General features: G+C 44.8%; 1 protein-coding gene across 2 annotated transcripts in view; it reads right to left on the bottom strand.

Moving 5' to 3' along the window:
* Window positions 1–11,145: 11,145 nt before the first annotated feature.
* The window catches only part of EXOSC7 (exosome component 7), a 36,021-nt gene continuing 19,473 nt past the window's right edge, over window positions 11,146–27,693 (bottom strand). Inside the window, exons 4-8 of one of the 2 annotated variants that reach the window (XM_009200997.2) lie at window positions 26,722–26,887; window positions 22,408–22,478; window positions 18,626–18,749; window positions 16,771–16,926; window positions 11,146–11,592 (exon numbers count right to left, since the gene is read on the bottom strand). In XM_009200997.2, the coding sequence (XP_009199261.1) occupies window positions 11,473–11,592; window positions 16,771–16,926; window positions 18,626–18,749; window positions 22,408–22,478; window positions 26,722–26,887 (637 nt within the window). In that variant the 3' untranslated portion in view covers window positions 11,146–11,472. Of the gene's footprint in view, window positions 11,593–11,689; window positions 13,116–16,770; window positions 16,927–18,625; window positions 18,750–22,407; window positions 22,479–26,721; window positions 26,888–27,693 lie in introns of those variants that run through there. The other variant, XM_003894560.3, reaches the window with a different exon arrangement.

Here is a 27,693-nt window from a genome sequence, read left to right on the forward strand (position 1 = left end):
AAAAAAAAAAAAAAGTTAACTGGGAAACAGCCTCAGGTGGGTCCCTCAGGAGGTTTTCCAGAAGAAGGCACTGTTATCATAGGATATGATAGCTCCATGTTTGTGACTGCCCCTGAAGACCTCCCACTGAGACAAGAGGTGGAGGTGGAAGACAGTGACACTGATAATCCTGACCCTGTGTAGGCATGGACTAATGTGCATTTGTGTCTTAGTTTTTAACAAAAAGTTTAAAAAGTAAAAAAAATAATAATAATAACTAGAAAAAGCCTATAGAATAAGGATATAGAGAAAATATTTTTGTACAACTGTACAATGTATTTGTGTTTTAAGCTAAATGTTATAAAAGTCAAAAAGTTAAATGAGTTCAAAAGTTTACAAAGTAAAAAAAGTTATGATAAGCTCAAGTTAATTTATTATTAAAAAAGAAAACCATTTTTTAAAAAAATGCAGCTTATGTGTACAGTGTTTTATAGAGTCTAGAGCAGTGTACAGTAATGCCCACGTTCACTCTCCACTCACTGACTCACTCAGAGCAACTTCCAGTCCTGCAAGCTCCATTCATGGTAAGTGCCCTATACCAGTGTACCCTTTTTTTAATCTTTTATACTAGGGATCCCCAGCCTCCAGGCTATGGACTAGTGCTGGTCCGCAGTACTGGTCCATGGCCTGTTAGCAAATAGGCCCATCAGCAGGAGGTGAGTGGCAGGTGGGTGAACATTACCACCTGAGCTCCGTCTCCTGTCAGGTCAGCAGCAGCATTACATTCTTATGGGAGCACAAGCCCTGTTGTGAACTGAGCATGAGAAGGTCTATGTTGCACACTCCTTATGAGAATCTAATGCCCAATGATCTGAGGTGGAACAGTTTCATCATGAAACCATCACCCCAGCCCTGCATCCGTTATAAAATTGTCTTCCATGAAACCAGTCCCTGGTGCCAAAAAGGTTGGGGACTGCTATTTTATACCATATTTTTACTCCACTTTTTCTATGTTGAGATATACAAATACTTACCATTATGTTACAATGGCCTACAGTATTCAGTGCAGTCACATGCTGTACAGGTTTGTAGCCTCGGAGCAGCACGCCAACCCTAATGCCATCTAGGTTTGTGTAAGTACACTCTGTCATGGTAGCACAATGATGAAGTCGCCTGACGATGCATTTCTCAGAAGGTATTCTCATTGTTAAGCAACGCATGACAGTATCCCTGTTACGGTCCCTACTTGATGGTGTGCTGTGATTACATAGGGGAGTGTCCTTGTCTGTAGGAAACACACATACTGAAGTATTAGCGATATGGTACTGTGTTGACAACTTACATAGTTCAGGGGGAGAATGTTCTTCGTAGTGTCGTTGCAAATTTTCTGTGAGTTTGAGATTCTTCCAAAAGAAAATACAATACTATGTACTTTAGGCTTTTCCCTGCCTTCCAGGGACCCCACCTTCCCCTATCTGACTTAGGGAGGGATCTGTTATGTATGCCAGGGAAGCAGGAGGCCAGCTGGGCTGGCCCAGTGCACAGTGGTCCTGCCAAGGGTGGGGGCCCTGGGCAGGGAGCAGAGCATTTGCAGGGCCCTCAATGACACTGGGCTCCGCCTCTCACATTCTCAGAGTGGGAGGAGTTTTATATTCACAGCTGGGCCCTCGGGAGACAATTTGGAGCCTGATGATTACATAACCTAAAAGGGGCCCTGTTCCAGGAACTCTGGGTGGGTAGCAGATGGTAAAGGAAAATTAATATTTTTGTTAACTGCTTTGCTTTCTTGGTTTTCTCACCCTGGCCCAACTCTATCTTGGCCCTTCTGTGGTAGGAAAATGAACGAAGTATGCTTTCTAAACATGAGGCAACCAGAGGCCCCATGTTTTCCAGGGCGGGTTGATGGTTGAAGACATGGGGACTGTGGTGGTGTCTCACAGGGCACCGAACGCAGGCAGGGCAGGGAAGGAAGGTGGCCCCCAGGCTGAGGAAAGGACACAGAGGGTGTGGCCAGGTGAGGGGAGGAACAAATGTGCACAGGGCTCCAGGTGGAAAATGCGTGAGCAGAGTCTTGGAGCCAAGCAAAAGTACCTTGCATTCTAGATCTCGAGCCAATGAGGACAGGGTGGGGAAGACATAAAGCTGGATATGTAGCTTAGTGGAGCCATCAAGCCATCTTAGAAGACTCTGGACATGAGCCTGGAGACCACAGGGGACCAATGGAGAACCATGCTGGGGAGGGGTGGGATCAGAGTCCACTTTGGAGAGAGCACTTTGGCTGCTGAGCGTGGAATGCATTGGGGTGCCCAGTGAGATATTAAGCATGTGTTCAACATTAGCCCCCAAGCAAGTGTGGACATACCTTCACTGGGAGGAGTGTGACTCTCCTACTGGCCCAGCAAGTGAACTATTCACACTTCAGGAAGGAGACATGCTTAGGAATTTCCATTAGGCAGTAAGCAACGTCTTTGATCTTTTCACCTGCAGGTTTTCAAGGTGTGTGTGCATGCATGTGTGTAAGTGCGCATGCTACACAGAGCTCCTCTACAAGCACCTGGGAGTCTGCCTGTGCTGTTAAAATGACCTATGTAGAATCAGGACAGGGAGGAAGTAGCTTTTGCCTTGGAGCCTCTTCAGGTCTAGCTTTGGCTTGTCTCTTGAGAAGGGTCTATACAGCCGAGAGACACACCGACAGTTCTGAGAGAAGCCAAGTTCATCTCACAACTTTAAACATACCCATATGTTCCCATCATTTAGCTCCCACTTATAAGTGAGAGCACACACAAAAAGGGGAACATCACACACTAGGGCCTTACGGCGGGTGGAGGGTGGAAGAAGGGAAAGGATCAGGAAAAATAATTCATGGGTTCTAGACTTACCTGGGTGGGAAAATAATCTGCACAACAAACCCCCATGACACAGTTTACCTATGTAACAAACCTGCACATGTACCCCAGAACCTAAAATAAAATTAAAAAAGAAATACACACACAAAAACACCAAAATCACGGAGACAGAAAGTAAGATGGTGCTTTCCAGGGGCTGGGGGTGAAGGGATGGGGAGTTAGTGTTTCTGGATACACAGCTGTAGATGGGAGAGATGAAAAAGTTCTGGAGATAGACAGTAGTGACGGCTGCAAAACAATTTGAATGTACTTAATGTCACTGAGTTGTACACTTAGAAATGATTAAAATAGTAAATTTTTTTTTTTTTTTTTTTTTTGAGATGGAGTCTCGCTCTGTCTCCCAGGCTGGAGTGTAGTGGTGCAATCTCAGCTCACTGCAACCTCCGCCTCCCGGGTTCAAGCAATTCTCCTGCCTCAGCCTCCTGAGTAGCTGGGAGAGACTACAGGCACCCACCGCCATGCCCAAAATAGTAAATTTTATGTTGTGTATTACCACAGTAAAAAGTTGTAATAGTGCAAAAATAGAATCCCCCAAGGCAATGAGTAAAATAAATAAATAATAAATCCTGTCTTGTGAATAGAATATTGTCCTGTGTCATATCTGTGGGTGTGAAAAGTGCAATTTCATTAAATGTAAACATTTAAAGTACATCACTATTTTTTGTAACCTGGTTTGGGCATTTCATTTTTTTTATTGCTTCAGTGGTCCTCAAAAAATGCAAATTGGCCAGAAGCAGTGGCTCAGGCTTATAATCAAAATCCCAGCACTTTGAGAGGCTGAGGTGGGAGGATCAATTGAGGCTGGGCATTCGAGACCAGTCTGGGGAACATAGGGAGACCCCATCTCTACAAAAAAACTTTTTAAAAAACCAGATGTGGTGGCATGCACCTGTAGTCCCAGGTACTCTGGAAGCTGAGGTGGAAGGATCACTCGAGCCCAGCAGGTTGAGGCTGCCGTGGGCCATGATCACACCACTGCACTCCAGCCTGGATGACAGAGGGAGACCCTACCATTTTTTTAAAAAAACAAAAACAAACAAACAAACAAAAACACAGGCAGTGGTCCAATATCTCTTGATCTCTGAGTTAAAAAGCAGGTTAGAAGAAGCCATCTAGTCTAACCACCCCTCTATGTGGGATGTCCCTTTCCATTGACCCTGTCAGATGTCTCCATATGTCGCTTAAACCCTTCTAGGCACAGGAAGCTCATTACCTGAAAAGCAACTAGTTTCATCGTTAGACACTTGGCTTGTCCTCAGGATCCCCCTGTGGTGGGGCAGGTTGGCCTCCGGGAAACCACCCCATGGTTCCTAGTGCTGGCCTGTGGAGCAGTCACATGAGAGGCCAGCCACTGGTCAGCATGTCCTTCTTTGACTGTCCCTTCTCCATGTTCCATTCCTTTTTTCCCCTCAACGGGTCCTCTACAATATGGTTCCTGGATGCTACCGATTTCAATATACTTCAATCTTCCAGAGAATCCTCGTTGCATAAAATTGTGCTTGTTACGGTCTTCAGTGTGGTGCAGATCCCAGAACAAAACTTGCTTTCAAGGGCCTTCCTCTGGGCCAGGGCCTGTGCCTCCTGTGGGCAGACTAGACCCTCTGTTCGGGAAGCCACAGATTCATGGGCTCTTTGTAGCACCTACGCCTCATTTGTTGCCACTGTTGAGTTTATGGCCATTAAATATCCAGGTCCTCTTCTCCAACCCCCACTCTCCCTGGCCAGGTATGGACTGCCATTGCAGCCACCTGCAATGGATTCACCGACAGCCCTGGTGGAGCCAATTTGACCTTCTACATATGGAGGATGATATCAATTTCATCCTCCTTGCATTAAAGATCTGCCGACACTGTCCACGAGACCTCAACTGACCCATGGTGCGGCAAGTAGGGGTGGCTTCAGCCAAGAGAGTGATGCTGCGTTAATGTTCACGAGTGACCCCCAACCCTCAAGGAAGTATCTGTTCACTAACACACCATTCTCACAGCCCAGTCTTTTCATACCAATTTCCCTGTACAACGAATGATCTGAATAACAAAACAGAGAGGCAAAAAAATCAGAGGAAGAGAGCTCTAAAAGCATATTTCAGCTTTCAAGGGTTTTTTTTTTGTCTGTGTGTGTGTGGTGTTGTTGTTTCTCTTCTTTTCTCAAAGCTGCTGGAAGTCTCAGTTATAGAAAACAAGCTTTGGTCACTCCACCCATAATAGCCCAAATAACATGCAAACTTCTGGCCCACCATGGAGCCATTCCAGCCACACACCCCGCCCCCACCACCGCCCGTGTCCCACAACCCTCACTCGGCACAGATGTTTCCTTTTAGTTCCACTGGCCCCATGTCAACAGAAATGTGGCCCAGCTATAACAGAGGCAGAGAACTTTCCACATGCCCTTCAAAGGTAAGAGCATATAGACAGCCTGGTGCAGTGGCTCACACCTGTAATCCCAACTCTTTGGCAGACGGAGCTGGGAGGACTGTTTGAGCCCAGGATTTGGAGGCTGCAGTGAACTATGATCATACTACTGCACTCCAGCCTGGATAACAGAGCAAGACCCTGTCTCTAAGAAAAAAAAACCAAAAAACCTTTGTTGGCCTAGTACTCTGTCATTCACTGAAGTATTGGCTCTGCCCCTGTGTACCAGGCCCTGAGTTAGGTAGGGCCTGGCGGACAGCAATAAGCCACTCAGCCAAGTCTTAGCTCTCAAGGGGCTCACAGTCCTTGTCGTTTTATCCTTAAAGACCTGTAGTGTGGCAGTGGAAAGAGAAGGGAGTCCCGAGTTCCAAATTTGGCCGAGATACCTGGGCCTTCTGTCTTTTTGGACAAATTATTCAAGACCAAACTCCTCTTCTGTAAAGTGGGGTAATAACCTCTACCCTGCTTGCACATGGGATTCTTTCAAGGAGCAAACTGAGGTCTCGCATGGGAGACGCTGAGCAACCTGGGAAGGAGGAGGGGTGGTCTGAGCCACCATGCTGTCCCAGTGTGTCAGATAGCTCAATAGCCTCTTTCCACACCTCGATTCCTTCCACTCCAAGGGACAGTAAGTTAATCCCCTGATTTGTAACTTTGGGAATAATAAACTGGGCATGCACTTACCTGATGCCCTCAGCTATAATAGCTCACACAAGAGGAGAAAAACAGATTAGCCCTATAGGATGCTAGGGGAGATTTCAATCTTCTTTAATGAAACTCCCTGACTTCCCATCATGTCTGAGAATTTGGCGAATATAAACCCAGCTGTATGTTTAGGGATCCGTGAGTTTCTAAATCATCACACTATCCCTACACAACTTTGCCGGAGGTTTTGCAGGTTTCCCTTTCCCCCATATAGTTCTTCTATGTTCCCAAGCCTGATTCTTATTCCACGTCCAGAATCTGCAAATGCCCCCAGGGAAGGAAATGCCGGTGACAGGCTGCCCACTTCAGAAAGTCTGGAATTCCCCCTTCTCTGGAATTTTAGGCCATGCAATCCTCTTTGCTTCCAGAGCTTTCCAAAATCTTTAACGATGACACTTGAAATGCATTCAGCATTCTTAGCTGCAGCAGCATGAATGGTGGTCTGCCATGACCTACATATCCCACCCAGAACTTAAGTCAAAACGTTGTTGAACACCTCCCTTGGAAAATGTCCTCTGATGGGCATTAACATGATTCCCGACTATCTGCGCTTTTTTGGCCCATTCCCACAGGTCCATACAAATCCCTTTTCTCTGATTATCCCATCTTACTCCTTTCAGGCCCTTGTCCAACTAGCCTAGTTACTCCCTACTACCCAGGAATCCATGTGTATCCTTATCCCTTTGTCCAAACTGAACAACCAAGTGCATTGCTGCACTCAGTTCTCTCGCTGCTGTCCTGCAGGGCTGTAATGCAGCAGCAGTCCCTTTGGGGCACACATCAATATAAAGAACTAATCCACAAGCCAGACCTCGGGTTTTCCTCTTCCAGTATCTGGCTGCAGGAGTCCCCTCCCCCATGAGGCCATAAGTGTGGATGAGAGGCACTGGCGAACAGGGGTGACAGACGAATCTGGACTACCTGGTATATTCCTTGGTTGTGCCCACTGAACTGCTCAGGCCTAATCCTGAATGTACATTTTCATGTTGCATGGATTGTTGCTGCACCCACCCAACCTTATGACCTGGTGGGTCTGACAATAACCAGCATGATGGGTGGCTCAGGTCACCTGAGGTCCCAGGGTTGGGTATTCAGTCTCTAATTGGGCCCAGAGGCAAGCCAGAAACTTCTTTTCAAACTCACTCATTTGGAGGTGAATAGTTTTCCACCACATGGCCTTGCTCCAGAATCCTAGGGTCTGTGCTACAACCTCCTATTGGGCCTGTCAGAAACTACACAGCACCCTTATCTCTCCAGATAGCACTAGCTCTGTTGGAATTTCTGGGTCACATGGAGCAGGAGGGATGCTTGTAATGCACCTTAGACAGGCTTCAGAGTCCTGTCTTATTCTGGACTCCCATTCACAACTGGTAGGTTTGTGAATTACTCAGGAAATGCATTGAGACAGCATTCTCAAGCACGGCATTCTTGTCTCCAAAATCCAGAGGCCCAACAAGTGCTGTACTTCTCAGTGAGGGTAGTGGGGAGATGAGGGTGGGTGTAAGGTTCAAAATCTACCACCTTAGAGGGAGTATCTCTCAGAATGCCCCACACCATTGGATACCTAAAAATATTATCAATGTCGTGGTCTCCTTAATCTTCATGGGGTTTATTTCCCACCCTCTCGTGCACGTGTCTTTTACTAGGACTTCCAACAGCTTGCCACATCCTATGTACTAGATCTAATAAACATGATTTTATCAATATAAATAGATCAGCACGATGGCCCTGAAGACATCACTGTGACAAAAAGTAGATGATTAACGTAGACCAGTGACAAGACACTGAACACATTTTGCAGTTCTTCCACATAAGAGATCTGCTTTTGACCCTTCTTGTTAATGGGGATTAAGGAAGAATTTGCCTAACTTATAGCCACATACAAAACACTGGAGGCTGTGTTGATTAATCTTAGTGAAGACACTTCATCCAACAAAGCAGCGGAAATGGGAGCTCTCTCGTGTGTTTGGTCATCTACCATGATTCACCTGGCTTTCACAGGGACCACAGAGATAAGATAAATGGCAATGAGGTGGGGACAACCACCCTTGCGTCCTTAAAGTCTTTGATGTTCATCCTAATCTCAGCAATTTCTCCCAAGATCCAATATTGTCTCTGATTTATGATCTTGGCCAGGGAAGGGAGGCAGTTTCCAACCTTGACCCTTACCATTGTGGTTTTCATTCCATCCCATTTACGACACCTCAATTGTACCATATCCATCCCACCCACACATTTGGGGACAGAAATTATCCCAGGACCTACTGACCATTGTGAGCCAGACTTACTTGTACCATCCATTTATTACCTAGCCTCCATCCCTCATCCCCCTTGACTGGAGAGCCTTGGCAGCATTTCAGGTCTCCCAATACAGGCATCAAGTCAAAACCCAGATTCAAAAGCCTTCAAATCACCTTTCCTCGATGCGTTATTCCAGATTGGGGAAGTATTATTGTAAGTACTGATGGTGATATCACAGGATTCTTAAAGACACCAACCTCCCTCCTGTCAATGGACTTTCATCTGTGAAACTGGCTTACAGAAACCGGGTGAAGGACTAGAATTTCCCATTATAGTGGTTGACATAAGCTTTTTATGCTCCAATTATTATTTTATTATTTTTAATTTTGACAAGTTGATTAAAATCCTGATTGGCTGCCCATCTGTCTTAACCCTCAGAACACATAATCTATTAGCTACAGCCAGACTGCCACCTGGGCCTTGCTGTACATCATGGAAATTATACTCATCTGGCCTCTGATGGCTACGTGCTGCCACCTGTCCCCTGCTCATCTCAAATCTTAACCCAGTAACAGTAGAAATCCCAGGTCTATGGTAGCATCTCCCGATGCCAACCCAACTTTCCGGACAAGTATTACTGACCTTCTCAAGGATGCCAGGACTCCTTCCCTAGCAACTTCTTTTTGCTTTAGTGAAGACAGTGCCCTCTAAGTTATCCTGGGGATCATAGATGGGTGGCATGTTCTCCAGGCTCACACGATAAATCCATTCTAAGACACTTACTTCTATAAACCCTCCAACCCTTTCCTCAATACACTACTCCAAGGCAATTCTGGCATCTCCTCCTCATTTACTTCTGGTGATCGCTGGGTCCACTTCAAAGGGGCTATCCCAGCAGTGAATTAGGAACAACTTCAGATCTCCTTACCGTGATATTAAATATTAAACCCTATTTCTAGTCACAGCCCTAGTCCAACACCCTCAAGACACTCCCACCTCAATTTCACATATTCCAAGCTGAGTCTTGTAATTATTTTGATGAGTAATCTATTTCTTCCCACAGCAGGAACCATATTTCCCTGTTCAGGCTGGGCTGTAATCTGACCCTAGTCATTGGTCTGGAAATAATCAGGGGAAGTGGGACAGAGGTTGACCTGTACCATTTCTGACACATTTGCCTCAGGTATGGCCTTTGGTGGTCTCCAGGAAGGAAAGGGATAGCTGTGCTCCGTTTGCTGAGGAGTGGAGGCTTCTTCTGCCTGCCCGAAGAGTTCAGGAGAATGTGGGGGCACCCAAGGTCCTATCTTTAACTCAGGTTTGAGTCCCTTTCTTTCCTGATGAAAGTCTTGATTTTTGCAAAAGTAACCTCCTGAGGATGTACCTTGTCTCCTTTGCAACTCTGCCACTCTTGCACAAGGAAATCTTGGGTTTGAAATTCAGCACATTCTACTCAAGTTGTAAATCAGTCTCTTTAAACTGTGCTGTGAAGGTCTTCTGGTTTTATTTATTTGAGACAGGGTCTCGCTTTGTTGCCCAGGCTGGAGTGCAGTGACATAATCTTGGCTCACTGCAGCCTTGACCTCCTGGACTCAAGGGATCCTCCCACCTCAGCCTCCTGAGTAGCTAGGACTACAGGCATGCACCACCATGCTGAGCTAATTCTTAAATTTTATGTAGAGATGGTGTGTCACTATGTAGCCTAGGCTGGTCTGGAACTCCTGGGGTTAAGTGATCCTCCTGCCTCAGCCTCCCAAAGTGCTGGGATTACAGGGATGAGCCATCGTCCCCAGCCACCTTCTGGTTTTTATATTAAATAGCATGCCAAAAATTGATGGTTGGCTGACAAGCCTGCCATTTGTTGTTTTTTGTTTGTTTTTGAGACAGGGTTCTTGCTCTGTTGCCTGGACTGGAGAGCAGTGGTGCAATCATAGCTCACTGCAGCCTCCAACTCCCGGAGTTCAAGTAAACCTTCTGCCCCAGCCTCCTGAGTAGCTGGGGCTACAGGTACACTACCACATCTGGCTAATTTTAAGTTTTTGTAGAGATGGGGGTCTCACTATGTTGACCACCCTGGTCTCAAAGTCCTGGTCCCCAAATGATTCTCTCACCTTGACTTCCCAAAGTTGGGATTAGAAGTGTGAGCCACTGCACCCCACCAAGCCTACCATTTTTAAAAAGGCTTTCCATGGCTGTTAATATACATCAGCTGGGTGGGGTGTGGTGGCTCAGGCCTGTTATGCCAGCACTTTGGGAGGCCAAGGCAGATGGATCACTAGAGCTCAGTAGTTCGAGACTAGCCTGAGAAACCTCGCAAAACCCTATCTCTACAAAAAATACAAAAATTAGCCAGGCACAGTGGTACGTGCCTGTAGTCTCAGCTACTCAGGAGACTGAGGTGGGAGGATCACTTGAGCCCAGGAGGTCAAGGCTGCAATGAGCCAAAATCCCACCACTGTACTCCAGCCTGGGTGACAGAGTGAGACCATATATCAAAAAACAAAAAATAATAATAATAAAAAGAAGTCAGCCCACTCAACGACTCTCATCAAAAAAAAAAAAAAATCTAAACTCATGTCACAGTGCAGTGGCTAGTGCCTATAATTCCAGCACTTCGGGGGGCCAAGGCAGGAGGATTGCTTGAGGCCAGGAGTTCAAGACCAGCGTGGGCAATATAGTGAGACCCTCGTTTTAAAAAAACAATTTGCTGGGCATAGTGGCACGCCTGCAGTCCCAGAAAGGTGGGAAGATCACCTGAGCCGAGGAGTTTGAGGCTGCAGTGAGCTATGATTGCACCATTGTATTCCAGCCTCGGTGACACAGTGAGACTTTATCTCTAAAAAAAAAAGAAAAAAAAAAAATTAACTCGTAATTTGGAAGACTAAGGAATCAGAGACAATTAAAAACCCAGTTATTACTTAACATTGCATTTCTTATACCTCGCCCTTACTTTGACCATCTTCAATGTTCTTCTACCTAATGTTTATTTAAAGACCACTAAAGACAGCTGTGGCTCTGCTGGATGAAACAGGTCTGTCCCAGCATAATATTTTTCCAAGTCTTTGCCAGTCTCTGTCTTCAGTTTTCTCTTCTCTCATTCTGAGAGCTGCAACAATCAGATCTTTCCAATAAACACCTCTCCTTGAGAGCCCCTGCTCATATGGTGTTTTGTTTCATTTGCAATATATGTATGTTACATGTAGGGATGGCCTTCAGGGAAAGGTATGGGGTGGCTAGAGACAGATGCCACCATCTTTTTCTCTTCCTTCTTCATTTTTACTGGAAGCGTTTAGCCAGCCATCCAAGTTGGGTAGCTGTCTGTCGTACCACTGGCATGCCACAGCCTCATCTGTCTGAAGGGAAGTGAAGCAGAGCTGAGTTTGACATATATGACAATATCCATTCTAATTTACGTATCTCAAAATGATCCACTGCCATCAAAAGCAACCATCAAAAGCAAAAGCTTCTAAACTTTATTCACACTTGAGTTGCATCTCTGCACCACCACTGCCAATGTTTTGCCATGTCATGGGCAGTCAACGAGGAGCAGGGGAGGAGAGACCAGGCTGATTTCTGCCTTGTTGGGAACACCATGATGGTGTCTGTAGATGGTCACTAGAGAAACATAAAAGATAAAAACCCAGGCTGTGCTCTCAACAGGGTAGAAGCTTCCCCATTAAGCCCAAGTCTAGGCAGCTGCTTCCCTCCACAGGGATGGACCTGGCCTTGCTGGGAGGAACGCCCACACCAGGACCTCTGGAAGCAGTCCCAGGGGCTTCAGCTCACATTATGTTCTTTCCATTTGGTGATAAATTCCTAACGCCTTACCCCATTTGTCTAACTGAATGCAGAGAGCAAATGCCACGGTTGAAATGCTCTCCTTCATGAATCAGCTCCTTCCCCAGGGCATTTTAAGATTTAGGAGTTTCAGTTCCCCTAGGCGGAAAAAAAAAAAAAGCTGCTCTACACATGAAGAGACTTAATTCTAACACACTGCACAGTGAAACTACAGGCTTATAGAAGAGCTTTCTGGGCCAGCAAGCATAGTCTTCCTTTCTATGCCGACAGCATGAAGGCAGCTGAATTATCAAATGACAACATCTTGAAAGCATCCTCCTTAATGCTGACAAAACAAAATCTTAGGAAACACCAGGGAGTGGTTATAAAGCACAAAGCAATTTCAAAACAAGAGTGATAAGAAAGGATGGCTGAGAGCCAAAGCTACCACTAAGACCCTGAACCTAAGGAATTCCATTCAGATCTCTCAGAAGGCAGGAAGTCACAGTTGGACTTCCCCAGGATTTGGGACAACTCACCAGCCAGGCAGACGCCCTGGGTCTGTACCTAGGGCAGAGTGCCTCCTCTTTTTTCCTCTCTCAGAACCACCCAAATACACAAGGTGAATGAACTTTTCTTTGTGATTCTTAAAAGTTCCTCAAGGGGGAAAAAATTCACAAAATACATATCATAAGCATTTCCTTTAAACCATTTTCTGCCAGGTCCTTACTCCAGCTTGTGGGGTCTCCCTTGGTGGCAGAGCTCTGGGTTTGTCTGCCACTCACTAGATAAGGGCCCGACTCGGAGGGGTCACTGAATGGTGCCTTGACTTCAACTGAAGAACTCTAAACATACCAAACCAGACCAGAAAATAGCCTTTAATTTTACACGTACAAATGTTGCTGTAAATTCATAACAGCGAAGAAAACTATATACAAACCAGTTTAAAAGGAAAAGTAAAAAACAATCCACAGTTAAGCAGTTGATATGCAAATCATCCCAGGAATCCAACTTTCTGTCTCTTGGGTCCCAGGCTTTCTTCCTTGTGCAAAACACTCTGCAAGGAGGCATGCAGCACTTTCCCCACACGCTTGCCAGTCTGTGGAGAAGGGACAGGAGAGAGCACACGCCCCCTTGTAAGGCACACACACTCTGACCAGAAAAGCTTCCCTTTCTGCCAGTTAGTCTTTCTGACATTGTACACATTCCATCTGCCTTAGAGGACTTTTATTTAATTAAAGCAAATTAAAACAAAAACAAACCACAAACCCCAACAACATAATAAATTTTGGAAAAATCGTATCAAAAATAAATAAATAAATAAATAAAGACACCAGCCCCCACCAGGCAGCAAACAGGGAGCAGCAAAGCCTGCCCTGGCCATTAGTTCATGCTTCACAATCCTGCTGCCACTGCAACAAGAAACAAAGTTGTCAACCAAATCTGGGCTTGGGTATAGCCAGGTTGACACTGTACTACAGTGAGAAGGAATAGGGAGACCAAAGGGAATCCAGAGTGTGTCTGGAGAAGAAACAGATGATGCCAAGGACATTTTAGTAAGCAGCTTCTCATTCACCTCCCACACAGCCTCTAAGCAGAACTGCTCAGGTGTGACCAAAGTCAGTACCTATATGGGATCTTGGGTGTTACTGCCATGCTGAGATGTTAAAGGCAGTGAAATGTTGGAATCAAAACACATCAAGAGGGACAACCCACAAAATAATCAGTCCCTACACAGCAGACACAAGAGGTCCTAAAAAAAAACAAAACAAAACAAAACTCAGTATGACTGGGAGTGGTGGCTCATGCTTGTAATCCCAGCACTTTTGGAGGCCAAGGCAAGAGGATTTTGCTTGAGGCCAGGAGATCAAGACCAGCCTGGGCAACAGAGTGAAACCCCATCTCTACAAAAAACTAAAAAATTAGCTGGGCATGGTGGTATGCGCCTGTAGTCCCAGTTACTCAGGGGGCTGAGATGGGAGGATTGCTTGAGCCCGGGAGGTCAGGGCTGCAGTGAGCTGTGACTGTGCCACTGTACTTCAGCCTGGATAACAGAGCAAGACCCTGTCTCAACAACAACCCCAATATAAAAAAATATTTTTCTTTATGAAACTGTTATTTTATCTGTCTCTGGGCCCAAGAATCATTTTAAGAATACGAAGAACCAACCACAAATCTCTACCTTATCAAGTATTTCACATTCCCATAGGAGTTTGGATTCAACTCTGCCACTGGTTCCATTCTCAGCAATGTTGGGATAAAGACATCCATGCCTAAATCCCTGCCTCAATCTTTTCAGTTACAGGTGTATTCTCCCCAGAGTAACGACCTGTGTGTCTTCTCCCCCGGCCCCTAACTGTAACATGGGATGAGATCCCAAGTATGACTAAAACTCTTATGAAAAGATGATTTCAATCTAAAAGGCTGGGAAGTGATCACCTCTATGAAATGCAAAGTCAGGGTTAAAGGTCAAAAAGGCCTTTGGGGGCCAGACACGGTGGCTCAAGCCTGTAATCCCAACACTTTGGGAGACTAAGGCAGGCAGATCACGAGGTCAAGAATTCAAGACCAGCCTGGCAAACATAGTGAAACCCCGTCTCTACTAAAAATACAAAAAAAATTAACTGGGAGTGGTGGCGGGCACCTGTAATCCCAGCTACTCGGGAGGCTGAGGCAGAATCACTTGAACCAGGGAGGCAGAGGTTGCAGTGAGCTGAGATCGCACCACTGCATTCCAGCCTGGACGATAGTGTGAGACTTCGTCTCAAAAAAAAAAAAAAAAAAAAAAAGGGCCTTTGGAAAGATTTTCCCATAACATTAGAAAAAGAAAAAAGTCTGAGTCTGTCAAATAGGGGTACTGATTATTCATATACATGAGGGTGGAGAGGGAGGACAAGAGGAGATGAGATGGACAGGATGCCAGGACTTGAGAAGGACTTGATGCCTCTGAATCCAGATATAAGAAAGCAACTGCAGAGGTTGGGGGTGGCAGCCTGCACAACCACCCGCCAGGCTCTCAGCAACACCAGTGAGTCACTTCCAGATTGCTGCATCCCTGTGTGAGATAAACAGTAAGACAGGGCCACAGAGCTACAGTCCCCTGTCCAGAGTTAGCAGACCTCATCCCCCAAACCTGAGGGGAGGACAAAGCTCAACTCACTGAACAGAGCTCCAGTTCTGCCATCCAGGACAGCCATGGAGATCTGGTTTATAAGGCTGACACTGCACAGGGGCTGGGAGCAGTGGCTCTGGACGCACACAGTCTGGGTTTAAATCCTAGCTCCAGTATTTATGAGCAGGGAGGCCTGTATGCAAGCTGCTTATCCTCTGTGTGCCTCAGTTTCCTCATCTGTAAAAATGATGACAATAGTTACCTCACAGGTTGCTGAGGACTAAATGATGTATTTAAAGCAGTGAAAACAGTATCTGGCACATAGTACACACACAATAAACTTTAGCTATTTGTTTACTGTGCTTGTTGTTATTTAGAGAAATTCTCATAAACTCTCCTGGGAGAGGGAACAGTACCTTCTAAAACAAGGTTTGACGGTCCCTTGTCTAGAGGCCTTTGGTAGACTTTATGCAGCATTAAGTCTGGAGAAATCTGAACTCAGGGTGCTTCACGGAGCACAGAGAATAAGAGCTGCCATTAGCTGAGAACTGATGACGTTATCAGACACTGTGACACGTGCTTCACCTCTACACCTCACATCACCCTAATAACCACCTCTGCAGTGTCTGAGGCAGATATTACTATTATCAGTCCCACTTTGCAGATGAGGGGGACTATGGCCCAGAGCCAGGTTTGCAGCCAGGGCAGTACACCCTCACAGCCCACGGTTGGGAACTCCATGCTATATACAGTGCTCATTTTGGCCTTTTAAATTTTAAAGATGATGAAGAAAATAGATGTCATGTTCTTGGATTCTTCGGTAAGAAGTCATTGTTTCTAAACACAAAGGAAGAGTGCTTGCTATTAAGCAATGATCTCTGGGCATGTGTGGTGATATAGAGGTTACAAGAAAGTATGAATAATCAGATCCGGCTAACTCTGTTCCTGGAAGTTCAGTCAGTCAATCAGTCAGAAAGGTGAGGTGGATGTAGGGGAAGGAAGGTCTGGGAAACAGGTGAGCAGGACCCTGTCCCTTCCTGCGGGGCTTCCAGGCCAGTGAGGTGACAGATATGTGGGGCAAACAGTACAGAAAACTGTGGAAGTGCCCTGATGGCTCTGCCAGTGATGGGGGCAACCCACCCCTACTCCAGCGGGTCGGATTTCTCACCATCCCTGCTTATCTCCATTTAAACACTTCTAGAGCAGTAATGAATTTGGCAGACAGCCACATTTCAGCCCCTGCTTCTATCTTTACTCGCCCACTTCAAGGGACAGGAAGCAGTGAGCCAAGAATTCTATTCCCTCATCAAGTTACAAAGGCCTGCGATTTTGGAGTTACGAGCAGCTCTTTACATTATCAAAGTCCAACGGTCTTACTTAGACACATAGAAATGAGATGGGGGCACTTACTGAGGATAAGAAATGGTTACTGGTAGGCTCCTTACCTCCCAGTCCAGAGTATCTACCCCGCAACCCCCTTGATTAGGTCAGCAGACCCCTGGCTCAAACCAGCTGTTCTCCAACCTCCAGGTTTGGAGTCAAGGCTGTGAATGGGGAGAATCGCCATGGTGTGACCACGGGAGCAGGAAGCAGCAGGCACCCAAGCCAGGTCCCCGCACCTTCCTCAGAACCAGGGCCTCACCTCCATCATCTCGAAGATGCTCTCTGGGTCCAGGCTGCCCTTCCCCACTTTCCTCATGCACGTCACAACTCCCTTGCTGGTCACTGATACCAGCAAGCTGGCCAGCGAGCAGGCCTCCTCCTGAAGAGTAGCATCCACCACATGCCGATAGCCAATCTGCAAAGGCAGGGCGCACAGCACACAGTGGGTCACGCAGGCCTCAGCGCCCCACCCTTCATGGCCTCGTGGTGGGAATCTCTACACCAGGCAAAGTACCCGCACTGGTCATTCCAGGTCTTATTTTAGATTCTGCTCATGAGGAAAATAGTTCAAGGAATGTTCAACAATTCTCACAGGCCACTGTGTGGGTGGTACAATAAAAACATGACATGGAAAAACAGGGCAAGGGGGTTTAAAACTAGAATTCAGAGACCATCCAAGGCAAAGGCCACCAGGGCTTTCCAACAGAGGGGCACAAGGGAGAAATTAATACACAAAGCCACATGGACGTTTCACTGATGGCAAGGGAAATCAAGAGGGTCCATGCTAAGGGACACACTCAAGAACAAGCCAAAGGCTGGGCGCAGTGGCTCATGCCTCCCAGCACTTTGGGAAGCTGAGGAAGATGGATTGCTTGAGCTCAGGAGTTTGAGACCAGCACAGGTAACATGGGCAAGACCCCATCTCCACCAAAAATACAAAAAAACAGCCAGATATGGTGGTGCGAGCCTGTGCTACCAGCTACTTGGGAGGCTGAGGTGGGAGGGTTGCTTGAGCTTGAGCCTGGGCAGGTGGGGGAGTTGCAGCAGAGGTTGCAGTGAGCCTAGATTGTGCTACTGCACTCCAGCCTGGGCGACAGAGCAAGATCCTGTTTCAAAACAAATTAAGAAAGAACAAGCCGGCTAGGTGTGGTGGCTCATGCCTGTAATCCCGGTACTTTGGGAGGCTGAGGTGGGCGGATCACCCAAGGTCAGGAGTTTGAGACCAGCCTGGTCAACATGGTGAAACACCGTCTCTACTAAAAATACAAAAATTAGCCGGGCATGATGGTGTGTGCCTGTAATCCCGGTACTTGGGAGGCTGAGGCAGGAGAATTGCTTGAACCTGAGAGGCAGAGGTTGCAGTGAACCGAGATCACACCATCGCACTCCAGCCTGGGTGTTGCAGCAAGACTGTCACAAAAAAAAAAGAAAAAAAGAAAAGAAAGAAGCCAAGACCCAACATCCTGCTGTCTGAACACTTCACCACATTCTGTTCATGAAGTGATTTCAGTGGAATTAAACCTGACCTGTTTAGCTTTATTTTGAGATAATGAATCCTGAGTGGAATTAGCTACAATCCCAGCCAATAGCCAATACAGGCCTCTTTGCACAGCCTGGAGCAGCATTAGTTGTATGTCACATCAGCCTGATATTCAGCTCCACTGCCCTCTGTTCAGCTCCACAGCCCTCTATGTGAAAACCACTCCTGATACCCAAGACCTGCTCCAACCTCCCATTTCATAGGGTGGACAGTGTTCACCACCCTGCCACTACTCAACCACCCTAGACCCCATAGAGTTGAGGGAATTAAAGGACATGGTGCTTTAGTGAAGTGCACGGTATGCGGAAGGAGCTTAACAAACTCTGGCTACTATTATTGCAAACACACTCATGGCTCCAAGGATCACGTTGTATCTTCCAATTAAAAAGAAAAGAAAGAGCTACTCATGGTAGTGGTTTCTAATATAACCAAATTATTGGATTTGGGTAAAAGCTACTTCTATATGGTATGTGATATTACAACTTCTTAACCTATTAAGTAACCTCAGCAGGTTGGGACTGGAGGAGACCCACACCCACAGGGAAGACAAAAAACAAAAAACACAAGCTTATACCTTGCACAGAGTGACAATGCAGGGGACATTCTCCACACTTAGTCGTATGCAGTCATAAGGGTCATCAGACAATTCAATGTCCTTCGACCCCTCTTCATCCTCCAGAACTCGAACCCTTGGTATGCTGGAAGCAGAAGCACAATTAAAATTCCCACTTACTGGGAGGAGAAAAAATAACTTCTTTTTAAGATTGAGAATAGGAGTTGGAATCCCTGTTGTCTCACAAGAGAAAGATACACTATGCCTATTCTTTATCATCCTCATCCCTGTCATCCCTGTCAAAAGCACACAGGAGGCACCACAATGCAATGAGGAAAGGCATCTTTTAGAAAATGATGCTGGGTCAATCAGATATCCCAATGGAAAAAAAAAGAATCTCAATCCCTACCTCATACCACACACACAAAGCCATATGAAATAGACCATAGATATAAAAATGAAAGATAAGACAATAAAACTTTTAGAAAAAAACATCTACATGACCTTGGAGTAGATAACTATTTCTTGAACAGGATTCACAAAGGGAAAAAAGTTATATATTCAATTATATATGTGTATATATATTATATATATTTACTAACATATATCATTTATATTATATAAATATATATCATGAACTTCTTTATATCAGAAGACATCATTTAAAAACTAAAAATGTAATCCGGATGGAGAAAATACTATCTGACAGATTACATGAAGAATTCCTATTAAAAAAGACAGCCCAATAGAAAAATGGGCAAAAGACTCAAACGTAGAATATATTTGGATGTCTTCATAAAAGAGGCTGTCCGAGTAGCCAATAAACCAAGAAAAGGTGCTCAATTTAAATATCTATTAAAAATGCAAATTAAAACTACACTGTGATACCAAGGCACACTCACCAAAATAACTATTAAAAAAAAAAAAAAAAAAAAAGGCTGGGCACAGTGGCTCATGCCTGTAATCCCAGTACTTTGAGAGGCCAAGTCGGGAGAATCACCTGAGGTCAGGAGTTCAAGACCAGCCTGGCCAAGATGGCGAAACCCCATCTCTACTAAAAATACAAAAATTAGCTGGGTGTGGAGGCACACACCTTTAATCCCAGCTACTTGGGAGGCTGAGGTAAGAGAATCGCTTGAACCTGGGAGGGGGTGATTGCAGTGAGCTGAGATCATGCCACTGCAGTCCAGCCTGGGAGACAGAGTGAGACACCATCTCAAAAAAAAAAAAAAAAAAAAAAGTAAGGGTTGACAAAGATGTGAAACAACCCAGAACTCTTATATACACTGCTGGTGGAAGTGTTAACTGGTAAAACACTTTGTGAAACTGGCAGCATCTACAGTAACTAAAGATAGCCATACCCTGTAACCCAGAACACTCTTCCCTAACAGAAATAGAGAAATATGTGCACCAAAGACATGCACAAAAATGTTCATGATGCCCATCCCTATTTGTAATAGCCTCAAACTGGAAACGAACCAGATGGCCATCAACAGTAGACTGATAAACAGTAGACTGTACAGTAGACTGGATAAACAGCAGACCGGACAAAGTCACACAATGGAACACCATACAGCAAAAAGCAAGCTATGACTAAGGCAGCGACACAGATCTCTCAAAGCACAATGCTCAGTGAATGAGGCAGACACAAAACAGAACATAGTATATGATACCATTTATATCAAGTACAAAAGTAATCTATTCTTTTAAGATGCTGGTTATCATCAGTGAGTGTAATTGCACGGGGGTACAGAAGGTGTGGGATGCTTCTGGGGTGCTGGCAACATTCTGTTTCTTTAGCTGGGTACTGAAAAACACATTTAACCTATAAAGTCAATTCACTCCAGGATAGGGTGGAGGAGCCAGGAAGGAAGAGGTGGTCCATCCAGCTCCTGCAATGGAAATAGCATTGGTACTTTTCCCAGTTCCTCTAACAAAAGCCCCCCATGATTGAGCCCTGCTGGGCATCCATACACAAGGCAGCATCTATATCATATCAGGGGAGCTTCAGCCAGAGAATGTCCACAAGGACCAAGGAGTTCTGTAAGGGTCTTCCCCAGTCGGAGCCTTCCCATCAGGGGAAGTTCTTAAATACTAAGTAATATCCTATTTGAACAAGTCAGTCAACCATTTACGCTACAACATGACTAGGCAGAAGGACTAAAGAATACCCTCAGGTGGCCTTTACCCTTCTAAAGGACCCTGAATATGCCAACAGTCTCTCCACATACCAGGGGGACTCGATGCCTTAGAGTCCCCATTCCTTGCTGCCTGCAGGGCTGTTCTTGGTCTGAGGATGAGACTATGGCTGTGCCCATGACAGGTGTCCTCCCCTACCTGAGCAGCTGGGTTAACCTTTCTGGCATACAGTTTGCCCAGTACCTCCCCAACAGCTAAACAGCCTTGTGTGGTTCCCAATCTCTCTTTTTGCCTGGGTGCCTATAGTAACCAGCTGGCAGATGAGGAGTCATTTCTGAGGCTCGAGATACATCAGATGACAACTTCCTTTCCTTCCCCAACAGGGCCCAAGCACCAGCCACTGTTGTGGGATCTGGCATGCAAGCTCCCACAGTGGCCAAGAGTGCCAGGCTCACATTTCAAATAGTCTCAACAAGGAGCCTAGAGGCATAACTAGGGGTGGGGGACTCTACAGCTTTCATTTTCAACAAATACTCCAGCCTGCAATTTTTGTCTACTCTAAATTACACAGGGAGTCTAAACTCATCATAGAAAAGCTCTAAAAAACAGATAAATGTTAAGTTGGCCAAAATATGAGCACTGAAAAATAATTACAATGACCACTTGGGGGTACATATTTATTTCCAGACATATTAAATATAAGAACTACCAAAGTAAAATATAACAAACAAACAAAAACCAGGATGAGGGGATGGCATTTAGTGAGTGATTTTCCATAATAACCTGCCTTTAAATAGGCTGCTGTGCGGACTTCGATCCCCTACATTGTGAAACTCAGGTTGTTTCCAGTTTCTTACCATTACAAAGCAGCTGTGATGAACATCCTAGAATAAACATCTTTGCTCATTTATTCAATTATGTCCTTAGGTTATATCCCTAGAAGTTTCTAATCCTCATTTTTTAATAGGATCCTCTGTTACCTTAACGTAGGCTCTCTCATAGGATGAACACCCTATCCCACGTATTTACTCATAAATGCTGCAAATTTTCCTCAAAGTACTTGGAGCATAGAAGGGGGAATAATAATCAGTCAGGATAAATGTCAACTCCAAAAAACCGTAGCAATTTGTCCCTTCTACACAACCTGTTTGGAAAGATGAACCACGTGGAATAGCCATTTCCTCTTCTTAAGCCAAAGGGAAGGCTGTTACCCTGCTTTCAGAACATACATGTGTACAATCAAGCAATATGCAAGCACTTACTATGTTTCAGGCACTGTTCATGGTGCTAGGAATATAGGCAAGGACAAAACAGGAAAATCCTTGCCCCCATAGAGTTCACCCAGTAATAGTATTTGGATGGTTGGCCTGTAGGTGGCGTCTACTCTTTTTGGCTTCTCTGTAGTTTTCTAATATTTTTCTAAATGGTAGATGTCTATAAAAATAACAATACAAAAAATAAATACAGAATATACGTATATATGTAGTTTTAAGTTACGAAATCTATCTTTTCTGGAGTTTAACGTTAGATGTCACCATTTTCAATGTTAAAACCTGCTGTTATCTTCACATATGAGCTACAGTAGAAATTTTTCTCAGTGTTCCACTACAAGTGTCTGCCCTGGTTCTCCACAGGTTTGCAGAGCTGTTTCCAGGAAGACTTACCTTGTATTGAAGAGAGCAGCCTTTACAGCAATGGAAATGGCATCAAACAAATTTCCACCACATTCCAGCAGCTAAGGGAGACAGGAATTGAAAAAGGAAAAAAAAACGAGCATCATGTATTACTTTAAGTATTGCCCCAGTTAAAGGACACTGCTTTTTTTTTTTTTTTCCGAGACAGAGTCTCGCTCTGTCACCCAGGCTGGAGTGCAGTGGTGCAATCTTGGCTAACTGAAACCTCTGCCGCCCAGGTTCAAGCAATTCTCCTGCCTCAGCCTCCCGAATAGCTGGGATTACAGGTGTGCGCCACCACTCCCAGTTAATTTTTGTATTTTTAGGGTTTCACCATGTTGGCCAGGCCGGTCTTGAACTCCTGACCTCAAGTGATCTGCCTGCCTCAGCCTCCCAAAGTGCTCGGGTGTAGGCATGAGCCATCACACCCGGCCAGGCACTGATTTTTTTTTTTTTTCCCAAATCTATTCTGTGGTCAAGGACACTGATTTCTAAGAAATGCTGACTGTGTGTTTATAAAATAAAGATAACATGTGGCTGCTCTCCTGGCTAGCCATGCAATGACTGCAACTCACTGACACAGTCCTTCACCCTAATTACAAGCACTGTCTTGTAATGGCTGTGCTTATGTGGCCCATGCACACAAGGTCACAGTTGACCAGGGCTGTGGTACCAACACTCAGAGGCCATGGCTTGTGGTGTGCTCCTCTCATAGGCACTTCAGGCAGTTGGGGCTGCCCTGAAGGTGGGACTGATCACCTTTATTTTGCCCCAGATAGCTCCCAATTGTACCCCAAGTGTCACTCCAATATTTGCTAAGACATGCCTGACCTCCAAACAAGGAGAAAACACTGACTACTGATGTTGCGGCTGCTACTAGGTTCACATTCACTACTGTAATTACCTCTCATACATAACGATCAATGTATATCTGACGCTCAGACATTAAATACTACATGTTTTACATTACTTATAATGAAGACTAAGGTCTCTCAGACAAGCTTCTGCCCATGAGCAAAAGTGTTGAGTGCACTTATGTGTGCTCATCTAGCAGGGAAAATTAGAGCACATTTAACTGGAAGGTGGCATATCCTTCTGTCCTCATTTTAGAGAGGCCTTGGCCTGAGGTTATGGAATAAAGCCGACTGGGCTGCCCCAAATAAGAAAGGTGAGAAGTCACACATAGAAAGAAAAGCCATGTACTTCTGTTTTTGTTTAGAGTCTCTCTCTTCTTCAGTTGAACTGTGAACTCCTAAAGGCTGGGACTCTGTAGTTCTGTTCATCCTTTTATCCCCAGAGCCCAACAGAAGGGCTGTTATGAAGAATGTTGGTGATTATTTGTGAAAGAACCCATCAAAAGACAGCCTTGTGACCAATCACCCCACCAAAGGTCAGCTGTGTGTTGTTAGTGCAACAAAGTTCTAACAGTTATCCCTCTTGGAGTAAAAACTGATGCCATCAGAGAACTATAAAGAGCAAAGCAAAGTGAAATTTCCGTGAAGTTAAATTTTCACTCTCATAAAATAACCAAACTCGGGAAAAAAACAATACTGGAAACAGGTGGGTTATCTGACTGTAACAGGTTTGAAGTAAATAAGTATAAAAACATGGCAGGGTGCCCAGCAAATATCTGTTTGAACATGGGCTCTGTCTGAGGACTACCCAGACGAGTTGGCAAAAAGAAAATAGGAGATTTATTTTCCACTATCCTGCTTCAAGGATTGCTTCACAGATTTCCACCACCTCGTTTCAAACATGGACTCAATCTACTCAGTATATCACCCATCCACTGATGAAAACTATGTGAATGCCAAAAATGGATCGGCCTCATTAATAATATCATTTTCAAAAATGCTTTTCTAATTCATTAAAAACTTTTCTGAAGACGACAACTTTTTTTTTTTTAAAGATGGAGTCTCACTCTGTTGCCCAGGATGGAGCACAGTGGCACCATCTTGGCTCACTGCAACCTCCGCCTCCCAGGTTCAAGCAATTCTCTTGCCTCAGTCTCCCCAGTGGCTGGGATTACAGGTGTGCGCCACCATACCCAGCTAATTTTTGTATTTTTAGTAGAGACAGGGTTTCATCCTGTTGTCCAGGCTGGTCTCGAACTCCTGACCTCAGGTGATCCATCTGCCTTGGCATCCCAAAGTGCTGGGAATACAGGCGTAAGTCACTGGACCTGGTCAGAAAATGACAACATTTTCAAAGTTCATGTCTTCTTCCAAAATAAGCAAAACCCTTTAAAAAATATTTCAGAAGAAATCCAAATGCCAGGAGTCTTAAAAATAAAGGTCTACAGATGACAGGGACACAGTGCACATTCCCCTGGATACTCCTGTGCACCATGTATCCCCTGCTCACTGAAGAGGGCTGCTTCTGAGCTGAGATAATGTCCCAATATTCATCAGTTTTGTAAAAGCCTTCCCTAATAGAATAGGCTTCTGTTACTTTGACTTTAACTGACTGAATCAAAAGCACATCAGTCCCCATCAGTGGGCCATCCTACAAAACTACAAGTGTGCATGAATACTGAGGATGAACACAGAAGGATTACAAAAGGACAAATGCAGTGCGCCACAACACTTGTGTCTTAACTTTCTCTAGTGGAGAAGGGGAGTGGACATAATGTTCTTCAGACACAGGATGGAACCTGAGAGTTCATGCCATGGAGCTGCACCTCCCTGGGCAACTATGAAGCCTGCCTCTACCATCCTCAGTAAGGACTACAGGCTGCCAGTTCTCACCTCCTCAAAACCAAGACCTGAAAAATTGCCTGCTTAGTAGGAATCACACTACAAGGTGCATCACACTTATGAGAGACAGAAAAAGCAAATAGATTTGTAATTTCATTATTTTTACCTATTAGTGGTAGCATTGCAACAGTAACCTGCTAGATAATGGTTACCACTGCTACCTTTTGACTATGCTCCATCCAATATCAAATTAATTTAAAAATATCTAGAAAGTTCCACCCTGTTTCAGTAGAGCCAACATGCAGAGCCAGGCTGTTTCTTTTCATGAAATTCACTGTCAGATCACAGATCTCCTTTATCTGCACATTCATTAAATAATCTATTTGGCCAATAGCTTAGCTTTGTGTCCTTAATCTGAAGTGGAAGATGTAGCTGCTAATCTCAAGGTTCACAAAATTTAACAAAAAGGAATAAAACAGACCCAACAAGATCCTGTATATAAACAAGCAACCAACTGCTACAGGATTATACAAAAGCAAAATTAAGACCAGGCACGGTGGCTCGCACTTGTAATCCCAGCACTTTGGGAGGCCGAGGCAGGTGGATCACTTGAGGTCAGGAGTTCCAGGCAAGCCTGGCCAACACGATGAAACCCTATCTCTACTAATAATACAAAAATGAGCCAGGCGTGGTGACTTATGCCTGTAGTCCCAGCTACTCAGGAGGCTGATACATGAGAATCGATGGAACCTGGGAAGCAGAGGTTGCAGTGAGCCGAGATCACGCCACTGCACTCCAGCCTGGGTGACAGAGCGAGACTCCATCTCAAAAAAACCCAAAATTAATTAGAGCTACACAGAGAAGTTACTGTCGAGTGCCAAAACATGTGTAGAGGAGTATTTGGGAGGCAAAGTACAAGGGAGGAAATGGAAGGCTAGACTCAAAAGGCTCCCAGGTGAGTAGACTCTGTGTGGGAAGAGGCAGGGCCTCTGGGGCCTCACCCAGGAAACTAGGGGCAGGCAGGCTCTGAGGTGTTTAAAAAAACGATGGCACAGTGAAGTCACACCAGGTGTTCACATCATACAGACCTGGCTTTGAGACTCAACAGCATCACTCACAAGCTGAGACCTCTTGGGCTAGTTACTTAACCTCTCTATGTCTTAGTTTCCTCACTTATAAATGGGAAATATAACAGTGTCCATTTGCAACAGGTTTATAATGTTTAAATGAAAATGCATGTAAAGAGCTTATCATCCTTTCACACAGAATGTACCAACCTATTTAAATTCTGCCCATTAACTCTGTCTGGCACCATCCAGAGATCATCTCTTGTTTTATTCTTCCCAGACAACTTTTATGGGCAATTTTAGGTGCTACCATGATATGACTATAATTTTATTATAGAATGGCATTATATATATGCTGCTTACATCTATGTTGTATTTAATTTTTTTTTAAATTATTATAGGAGACCATCTTTTCCCAACAAATCTCACCCTATAAGTTGAAAGCATCCACCTGAAGAGGAAAAAGGCACTGGAAGGAAAGTAGGCCAACTAGTCTTTCCAACAAAGGTAGAATGTGGCCAGTTCAGCAGGGTGATACTCACTAGCACATCCACATAGAGAACCCAGCAGTGCTCCCGAGGACTAATGCAGAGGGTCTTCAAGTCGACACTGCTTTTATTGTTAAATATCCGATAGAGGGTGTTAGCGATCTCGGTGCCAAGGTCATCACCTCCTCTACCTTCAAATTCAGGGGTAGCATTGGCTGAACTATACAAAACAGAAACAAAAAAACTGGGTGAGTCTTTCCAAGTGCAAAAAGCAAGGAGACAAGGCTTTATTCTGGTTTCCCTGCAGAATGCTGGAAGAGCCAGCTGCTCAACAGAAAGTCACTGGGATGAGGAAAGGATGGCATCTGCCACTTTTCCTGACTCCAGACACATGTAATGAACCAGATCAGCACTGTGACCTGGATTTGTCAGCGTGTGTTACGGGATTTCCCAATAGCTTCTAACAGAAGCCATCTTTAGTCAAAGAGAAACAGGAGAGTGAAGGTAATGTGAACCTCAGCTGATAATAATTAACTCTCTTATCTTCAGAGTATAATAAATACTCTTGTCTGGCAGGCCCAGGAAGCTGAGAGGCCTAGGGAATGAAGCAGTCTGGGTTACAGAGGGGTTTCATCATATACACCACCTCTAGTTTCACAGCTTTAGAATACACTACGATACTCTCAATATAAAAACCACAATGTAAGTACAATAACCTTTCTGGAATGACTTAAAAGACATGTATGATAGTCAGAAACTTTAGATATCACTGTACTGAAGAGAAGGAAAATGAAAGAAAGCAAGGGAAAGCCTGTTGGCTCATAAGTAGTAGGTTACCTCCTTCATTTGACATTTTTCAAGAGGAAAACTTGTTTTTCCCTTTTTGGCTTCTTGATACTTATGCCCAATAACCTCAACAAAACTAACAGGATTCCACGTTAGCCACCGTAAAAACACTGAAGTGTTTAACAGGACGTTTCCGAGGGTTTTGGCTTAATACAAACAAACCATTAATATGTATGTGAG

The sequence above is a fragment of the Papio anubis genome, chromosome 2, assembly GCF_008728515.1.
Source record: "Papio anubis isolate 15944 chromosome 2, Panubis1.0, whole genome shotgun sequence".
NCBI lineage: Eukaryota > Metazoa > Chordata > Mammalia > Primates > Cercopithecidae > Papio > Papio anubis.